This window comes from Perca flavescens, chromosome 2 (assembly GCF_004354835.1).
Source record: "Perca flavescens isolate YP-PL-M2 chromosome 2, PFLA_1.0, whole genome shotgun sequence".
Lineage (NCBI taxonomy): Eukaryota > Metazoa > Chordata > Actinopteri > Perciformes > Percidae > Perca > Perca flavescens.
In genome coordinates this window covers 2,872,161-2,882,160 of record NC_041332.1, presented here as the reverse complement: position 1 = coordinate 2,882,160, position 10,000 = coordinate 2,872,161, and the positions used below count along the sequence as shown (strand labels likewise).

The following is a 10,000-nucleotide window of genomic DNA, read 5'->3' as shown; positions in this document are numbered from 1 at the left end:
GGAAGGGACTGCCCCTTTCTGTTTTTGGTAATAATGAGGCTGAACGTGAGCCAGCAGAGTGAGACGTCTGTGTGTTTGTTTCTTCCTATCTTTGGAGAGAGAGAGGGAGAGATAGACAGAGAGAGGAGGAGGAGGAAGAAAGAGAGAGAGGCAGAGAGAGAGGAGGAGAGAGAGACAGAGAGAAAGAGAGAGAGAGAGAGGTTCAGTCCTGGCAGGTGTCATCGTCACTTCCTGCTGAGTCTTTACAGAACATCTTCCTCCGTGAGTTGAGCGACTCGTGTGTGATGGAGAGTGAAGCCAGAGGAGGATACCACCAGGCAGCCAAGCGGCTCCGGACCGGGGAGGAGGCCGGGGGAGAGGAGCCCGAGGCCGGGGGAGAGGAGCACGAGGCCGGGGAGGAGGCAGCAGAGAGCCGGGGGAGACGAGAGAAGGTGGGGGAACTGTGTCGATGCTGCTGCAAAATCCGGTTAAAATGGAAATAACAATGTTTGTGTCGTTAGAAAACTGCAATAGGCAAGTTAGCCCTAAATAACATTTACATAAATATGATGGGAAGAAGAATCTTTTCTCATTATCTAAATCCATGACTGTGGAAGAAATGAGACTAAAGATTTGGCAGAATTTGAGTTTGAATTGGATCTTAGTTTTGTAAATATCTGCTATGGTAAGAAGCCTCACAGGATTATGTTTTAGGAATATCATCCAAAGAAAAGAAAGTGAAGTTAGGGTTAGGGTTGTAACATAATCATGTTACAATTTGGCTCTTTTAGTTTAGGGTAAATTAATCTGCCATCTACTGACTCACTGACTCACAATCTCCCAACATCCCTGCTTCAAATCCTTCTTTATAAATTAGAACTAAATTAATTAAATAAAATTAAATTGCCTCCTCGACTCCTCCACTTGCGTGACTCCTGCTTGTTACAAAAACAGAGGAAGCTCACACAAGAACATACAAAGTGGTTGAAAGACGGTCAGATTTGTGATCATTAATACAAAACTGGTAAACTAGGGTACTGTTAAAATTTTAGGTAGGCAATAATAAAAGTAAAAAAATAAAAATAAAAAAAACTAATAATTGTACATACTGTAAATATTGAAATTGCATGTCTGTTGAGGTGATCCTTGTGTAGGTGCTGTATCTGTATTTTATCTGTATTTTATATTGTGAATGAACTTATTAGTAGGAATGCTCATCATCCACTGTATATACCTGCTGTCAGGGACTACAGATTAAAATGATCTCGTAGCTATCTCTGGTCTGTGCAACACATTTGTTGTGCAATGTCCCTGTCAAATAAATAAATAAATTAAATAAATAAATAAAATACTTAATGGCCAAACCAAAAATGAACATAATGGTAATGCAAACATGAAAATCGGTAATGTCATGAGTGTAAAAGTGAAAAAGTAAGAAGGTTATGTCTAAACAAAGAGCTGGTGTCTCTGGGGTGATGTGGAGAAAGCCATCTTATATCCCAGGAGCAAGGCTGAACAGATGAGCCACATCTCCTGAGGACCCTGGCCTTAGCTCCTCCTACAGGCACTCTGAAAGACACACACAAACACACAACAGTAGAGAGTAGTATGTAGAGAGACAACAGTAGAGAGTAGTATGAAGTCTGATCAAACGCTCTGCAGACAAAGAGCATCATGGGAAACAGATATCCAAGCAGAAATGTTTGTCCCATCGGCCCGAGACACCAAACTCACCAACGGTGTGAACAGCTTTGCATTTGAATCATTTAAATCTCACAGCTTCTGATTTTCTAATCTCGTGGAGCTAAGTGCTCTCGAACAGGACGAGATTAAACATTTAATTAATCAAACTTTGAATTAAAGATGAGTTCATGTGTCACCGGTTATTTTCAGTGATGTACTCAGAGCTGCAGCTCTGTGCAGAGTTCAAAGCACCATTGATCTCACGGTTTTTTTATGGTTATGAAAGAGAGAGAAGATCAAACAGAAAGCACCAGTCGAGGTATAAAACTGACCCGAGTCCCTCAGTCCGACTGATGCAGAAAGAGGAGACTCGTAGGTACCCGCAGAACCCAATTTCATTCAGATATCTGGAGGCAATGGCAGTTGTTGGTAGCCTATGTTTTGAGTGTTATTTAGTTTTATACACTATTAGGAGTATGAAGGAGTGTTGTTCTCCTATCCCAGAATGCATCTGTGGTGTAGCCAGACCTTCCTCCACAGCGACGTGGAGACAAAGATGGGAATAGTATGAGTTTAGCGACTTGTCTTTGAAAAAACACAGTGATAAACCTCGTTCAGAAGTCACACAGCTCTGTGTTTACAGGAGCTGCACAGACACACACATACTCACAGACACAAAGACACACACACTCACAGACACAAAGACACACACACACACACACACACACACACACACACACACACACACACACACACACACACACACAGACACATACACACAGACACATACACCGACCACACACACACACACACACACACACACACACACACACACATACATACACACACATACACCAGGGTTTTTAAATGATGTGTCATTCTGCTTCGTTAGCAGCATTAAAAGCTCCTTAGCTCAGCTGATGTTTACAGTGTAAGCTTCAGGGAGGAAGAGGAGGAAAAGAGCCTGACAGGGAGGAAGCAACATGTCAGTGAACGCTTAGAGAGAGAGACACACACACACACACACACACACACACACAGACTATAAAGACACATGCTAAATAAAGACACGCATTCACCAAAAAAGGCTGCGTAAGCTGCAGAGGAGCACGTTTCAAATGCAAGGCAGCTTTATTTGGACAGCACATTTCAGCAACAAGGCACATTCAACGTGTGTTACATAAAATATACACTAAAGAGCAGTTCAAACAGTTACAAATAATAAAACAGATACAAATCCAAGAATTAAAGTTACTGTGCAGTATAAGAAACGTCTAAAATAACAGAGTTGTGGCACACCTGCAGTTTTCTGGCAGTTTGTTCCAGATATGTGGAGCATAAAAACTGAACGCTGCTTCTTCTCTGTGCTTAGTTCTGACTCTGGGGACAGAAAGCAGACGTGTCCCGGACCACCTGACAAGTCTGGATGGTTCATAATGTAGCAGCCGGACAGTGCCTATGTTCCCACATTTCTACGATTCTTTTTCCAACATTTACTTTTTCATAAATTTGTATCAGATTTTATCCCCCTAACACAAAAAAATGTTGGGGGGGGGGGGATAGGACTCAAATTGAAGCGAAATGTAGGAACACAAGACCGAATTTTGAAAATGTACTAGAAATGTGGGAAGACAGGGCCTAATTTTAAGAAAAATCTTAGAAATGTGGGAACACAGGGTCTAATGGTGCGTTCTTTTTGTCTTGTAATCACGACTAGTAGCTCGAGTGTGACGTCACATCCATCGTCACAGCGGGTTGTTGCGCTCTTTTTGTCACACGATACTACGAGTCGGAGAAAAGATGGATTTTTGTAACATTTTTAGTAACATTTAGGATTCTATTCACCCAGTTATTGACATATTACACAAATATATTTCACAGTTTGATACATGAAAATTACGTTTTGATTAACGTTAACGTTAGGCTACTGCTCTGCTTTCTGCTCAAGGCTCGGCTTAAAGCCGTTGTTGTCATATAGCAACCAAGCGTTTTTAGCCAATTTCAGCTGCACAAGCTCCAAAATAACTAATCAGGAGGTATTTAACTCCTAATAAGACTGTAGAGACATGTCTATAGGTAGTAGTATACAGCACTATGTTTAACTCCTAATAAGACTGTAGAGACATGTCTATAGGTAGCAGTATACAGCACTATGTTTAACTCCTAATAAGACTATAGAGACATGTCTATAGGTAGCAGTATACAGCACTATGTTTAACTCCTAATAAGACTGTAGAGACATGTCTATAGGTAGTAGTATACAGCACTATGTTTAACTCCTAATAAGACTGTAGAGACATGTCTATAGGTAGTAGTATACAGCACTATGTTTAACTCCTAATAAGACTGTAGAGACATGTCTATAGGTAGCAGTATACAGCACTATGTTTAACTCCTAATAAGACTGTAGAGACATGTGTCTATAGGTAGTAGTATACAGCACTATGTTTAACTCCTAATAAGACTATAGAGACATGTCTATAGGTAGCAGTATACAGCACTATGTTTAACTCCTAATAAGACTGTAGAGACATGTCTATAGGTAGCAGTATACAGCACTATGTTTAACTCCTAATAAGACTGTAGAGACATGTCTATAGGTAGCAGTATACAGCACTATGTGTACCACTTCTTCATTTGGTTACAACAAAGACAAAAGTGCTTAAAATTGTAGAAAACCACAATGTTTACTACATTATGATGCAGGGACGTAGCCATCTTTGAAAGTGAACTCGGGGTCCTCTGAGTTCAGACGACTTGATGAGTCGTATATATATACGACCTCAGGGGGCTCTTTTTGCAACTTCCGGTTCGTAACTCACGAATGCACCATTACTTTAAGAAAAATATTAGAAATGTGGGACCACAGGGCCAAACTTTAAGAAAAATCCCGTAGCAGCAGATCAGAAATAAACCCTTCAGTGCATTATGAACCAACCGAAGCATTTTGAAAATCAAACATATCTCGGATTGTTTCCACGGTTGACTCGTGAGTTTCGTCTGCAACACCTTTCTCTTCCTCCTCGATCAACACCTGCCTCCCGCCATGCCGTTGCTATAGTAACCGAGTAACCCAGCGTGAGTGCAGCGTGCAGTGTGCAGTCGTCCGTGCAGACCACAGCCTGTAATAACATCTCCAGCTTTTTCTGAGAAGCTGCAGTCTGTGGTTAACACTTCTCAGAAATATATCAACCACAATTTGCTGTGATAGGCCGAGACACCTGACCGTAGATTGTAAATAATAGTGGACGTAGCATCCGTAACAGAGTCACCCATAGGCGTTCTGAGCAAGTCCTCCAAACCATGCGACAATGCCCTCTAATATGATCCACAGGAGCGTTTTCATCCAAACCACCATCTTTTTACTAAGCTTAATGAGCCATCTTGGTGCCTAAACTTAACTGTCATCCACATGGAAATATATATATATATATATACACAGTACAGGCCAAAAGTTAAAGTACCGTAGCCACCCTTTGCTTTTTTTGATAACTCTGCAATGAGCTTCATGAGGTAGTCACCTGAAATGGTTTTACCTTCACAGGTGTACTTTGTCAGGGTTCATTAGTGGAATTATTTCCCTTATTAATAAAAAAAGCAAAGGGTGGCTACTTTGAAGAATCTAAAATATAAGACATGTTTTCAGTTATTTCACACTTTTTTGTTAAGTACATAATTCCATATGTGTTCATTCATAGTTTTGATGCCTTCAGTGAGAATCCACAATGTAAATTGTGATGGAAATAAAAAGGAAACGCATTGAATGAGAAGGTGTGTTCAAACTTTTGGCCTGTACTGTGTATATATATATATATATATATATATATATATATATATACATATATATACATTTTATTTTATCCGAGGTGTAGTCGTTAGAGATGTGTTTTTAGCCTTCGGCAGAAGCTGCGTAGGCTTTGGCTCATTCCACCAGCAACTCCTCCACTTCATCCCCCCCTTTAAGTGCAGGAGACTGTGTGTTTGTGTCATTTAGTCAACCGGAGTCTTAGAGCCGAGAAAAACAGAAGTGTAGGACTGATGCTGTGAGTCAGATCAGAGCGTCTGCAGGTCAACGCCTCAAACGAGGGCGTGTTTCCTGCCGCCGTTTGGAGTAGAGCGTCTGAAGCTGCTGCAGAAAGCAGGTCAGGCTGCAAAAACCTGCAGCGATGACTTCCTGACAGAGACGGAAACAAAAAACATGTTTTTTTAACGCTTATCTCTGTCAAGATTTTCCGACCGTAACCGTCAACATTGTGTCTCAGCCACAGCTCACACCCCGTCTGCAGAGACACACGAGAATCAATAAAGCTTTACGTTACTCAAGATAGAAGCCAAACGAAGAAACACAGGAAGAAGTATTCTGATTCTCTACTGAGGTAACAAATACCCAAAGACCATGTAGAAATACTGCATCGCAAGTAAAAGTCCTGCAAGTACACAAGTATTCTCAGTTTTAATGTTAAGTATCAGAAGTACAGACAACACACAGCAGACAAAGATGGTCACAAGAAAGGACTCTGTGAGATAAATGAAGGCCTCCTGCACACTGGCTGTGTGGCGTGAGTGTGGCAGGAGCGTGGCGTGAGTGTGGCGTGTGGCGCGAGTGTGGCGTGAAAGTGGCGTGAACGTGGCGGGAGCGTGGCGTGTGGCAGGAGTGTGCCGTGAGTGTGCCGTGAGTGTGCCGTGTGCGTGGCGTGTGGCAGGAGTGTGCCGTGAGTGTGCCGTGAGTGTGCCGTGAGTGTGCCGTGTGCGTGGCGTGTGGCCGTGAGTGCTGCCGTGTGCGTGTGCGTGGCGTGTGGCAGTGTGCCGTGTGCGTGGCGTGTGGCAGGAGTGTGCTGTGAGTGTGCCGTGTGCGTGGCAGTTATAGACCACGAGGCGTGTGCACACGAGTAATCCCGTTATTAAAAGAGTTATCTAGGTCTGAACTCTCAGAGAACTCTGAGTTACCAGGGTACGGTGTTTACATGGCGTTTGAGCCACCGGGAAATGTTTTTCCTACTGCGTGTAAACACTGCGTGTGTTGTCTCAGAGCTTCAGCTGTCTTCTCTCTGCAGGAAGGCAAGGAGGACAGTCACCGCATCGCCCCGTCCCCCGTCGTCCACGTCCGGGGGCTCTGTGACGCCGTGGTGGAGGCCGATCTGGTGGAGGCGCTCGGCAAGTTCGGCAACATCTGGTAACATTATACCTTCAAAACACTCAACTTTGTACCAGAGATGGATGGGGGCTTGAGTTTGAGACTCGGACTCTAGTCGCACTTAATGCCGACTTTACACCAAACGACTTCTAGTCCCACACACGGTGAAGTCAGACTCGAGACTAACTTTGTTTTTAGGAAATCTCTGACACACATATATACACACACACACACACAAACACACACACACACACACACACACACACACACAGACACATGCACACACACACACACAAACACACGCATACACGTATACACACATACACACGCACACACACAGACACACACGCATACACGTATACACACATACACATGCACGCACACATACACACATACACGCGCACACACACACACAGACACATGGACACGCACACACACACACAGACACATGCACGCACACACATATACACACACACACACACACACATACACGTATACACACATACACACGCACACACATGCACACGCACACACTAACACACACGCATACACGTATACACACAGACACATGCATGCACACACACACACATACACGCACACACACAGACACATGCACACACACACTAACACACACACACACAGACACATGCACGCACACGCACACACATATACACAAATACACGCGCACACACATATACACACACACATATACACACACACACACACACACAGACACATGCACGCACACGCACACACACATATACACAAATACACACACCCACACACACATAAACACAGTGTGACGAGCTGATCGTTATTATCCCCCTCTGTGCGTACCCTAAAACATACCTACGTAATGAGTACCCTATCTGCACCCCCCTCCCCAGCTACGTGATGATGATGCCGTTCAAGCGCCAGGCTCTGGTGGAGTTCGACAGCGTGCAGAGCGCCGGGCGCTGCGTGGCGCGCGGCACCCGCGAGGCCGTGTGCATCGCCGAGCGCCAGGCCTTCTTCAACTTCTCCACCAGCCAGAGGATCAGCAGACCCACCAGCGCTGAGGACCCCGCCAGCGGGAACAAGGTCCTGCTGCTGTCCATCCAGAACCCGCTCTACCCCATCACCACCGTGAGTCTATGTCAATTTTACATTTCAATTTCATGTTGCTTTATTGGCATGACAGAAAATACATCTGTGTGGCCAAAGCATGAGAACAAACGTAGTAAATACATCTGATATGATGTGTAATGTAATGATATAATAGGCAAGGCAAGGCAGCTTTAGGCTGAATCCCATTCCTCCCCTTAACCCTAACCCTTTCCCCTTCCCCCTAGCCCTTGTCCCTTGAACCAAGTGGCAAGGGCTAGGGGTGAAAACATACCCCTATGAAATGGGACACTACTTGGTTGCAGTTATGTCACCACACAGTATTGATCACAAACTTCCAAGATACTGTCTGCAAGTGTGTGTATGTCTATTGCATGGGTTTTGACAAGTGTCATATGCATGTATATATTTTATAGTTCTTTTAGGTTCACTTTGGTGGTGTATATGTTATTATCTGTGTGCTACTTAGGTTTGTTTGCAATACATATTTTTAAACACACTGAATGGTGTGTTGTATATCTGTTTCAGTTATCATTGTTTTGAATGTCATTGATGTTCAGAAACACTTTCTTTGTTAATAAAAATCTGTCTTTATTGCCCAATAAAGTAAACACAACAGGCAAAAACATTATATAAAAATACATTATGTTACAGAACCATATCAACTATTAAAACCATAACTTACATGTCACACACACACACACATATAAAAAGGCACTCACGCAAGACCATAAAAAACCTACAGTTTAATCCAGACCACAGTGTGATGCCTGTTAGCCAGTAACCTTTTCCTCCCAACAACAATGTACAGGTACATGAATTCATAACAAATGATTACAATAATACAGTATCACCAATACAATAATGAATGGCTACAACATGAACGCATGACTCACTCCCATAGTTGCTTTGCAGCATATTTTGATTTTAGAAACTTCTGCTCGTCACGGTATATGTAAAGCACGTATCGATGTCTCCAAAGCAAGTAGTGTTATGCACTGATATCAAACGAAATTCGCTGCTAATGGAGTTTAGTTAACACTGTAGACATGCATGGATTCCTTTCAAGGCAGAGAAATGCGGGACTGTTGTGCAAATAAGCAATGTAGCGTTAACGTTACCGTTAGCGTTAGCATAGCAAGCTAGCGATTTTTAAAAATGATTCAATTAGAAATATAGTTGCCAATATGTATGTACAGAACTGTGTAGAGCACAAAACAAGACTGTCGTAATTTTTAAATCCATTCTTTAAGCCGAAAATACTTACATTTATGGGTCTCTCTGGTCGCCCTGGCAGCCATGTTCCTTTTTGCGCAACATCTCTGGATACCCCTGCTGGCCAAGGGAGCTTGCGTCCTTACTTGGTCGGAAGGGACCTCTGGCCCTTCCCCTAGGCCCTATCCCTCGATCAAGACGAGTATTGGGACAGCACTAGCTCTCACGTGAACGCGCACAACAAGGGTTAAGGGGAAGGGTTAGGGGTTAGGGGTAACCCTTGCTCAGATAGGGTTAGGGTTAGGAGGAATGGGATTCAGCCTTATTCATATAGCACATTTCAGCAACAGGGCAATTCAAAGTGCTTTACATAAAACATGAAAGAGCAGTTATAAAACAATTGCAAAACAATTTAAAAGACAAGAATACATTTGACAGTGCAGTATAAGAATTTAAAGAACTGAGAGATAAAATACACGAATAAAGAACAGTTAAAACAGTTAAACATATAAAAGCAGATAAAATAGGTTAATTGAAGAAAGGACCAATATGTCAGACATCTCAGGCAGTTGGGTCCATATCTCTGGTTCATCTCACCAACAGTGGGTCCAGATGCTTCACATGGAGGAAACATTCCCCATTCCCCATTTCTCAGACTATTTCTGTTAAATTGTAATTGTTTTGGTCTTCAGACCCTTTTGTTAGTTATCAAACTAACTTTGTTGACAGTCCACAGCCTGTTTATTCTGTAATCTATTGGCATACCCGTATCAAAGAAATAATCAGAAGTATGTCCTTGTCTACTAGAGGATTTCACTCATAACCTCAGTTATATCTTTGTCCTATCTAATGACCCAAACAATAATACAGGTAATACAATATATA

The 10,000-nt window shown here is 42.7% G+C and overlaps 1 protein-coding gene across 1 annotated transcript in view; it reads left to right on the top strand.

Annotated features, from left to right (window-relative positions):
• The first annotated feature begins 206 nt into the window (after positions 1 to 206).
• LOC114571744 (heterogeneous nuclear ribonucleoprotein L-like) overlaps positions 207 to 10,000 on the top strand; it is a 15,546-nt gene continuing 5,752 nt past the window's right edge. Inside the window, exons 1-3 of the mRNA XM_028602895.1 lie at positions 207 to 431; positions 6,717 to 6,835; positions 7,684 to 7,921. Of these exons, the coding sequence (XP_028458696.1) occupies positions 285 to 431; positions 6,717 to 6,835; positions 7,684 to 7,921 (504 nt within the window). The 5' untranslated portion in view covers positions 207 to 284. The remainder of the gene's footprint in view (positions 432 to 6,716; positions 6,836 to 7,683; positions 7,922 to 10,000) is intronic.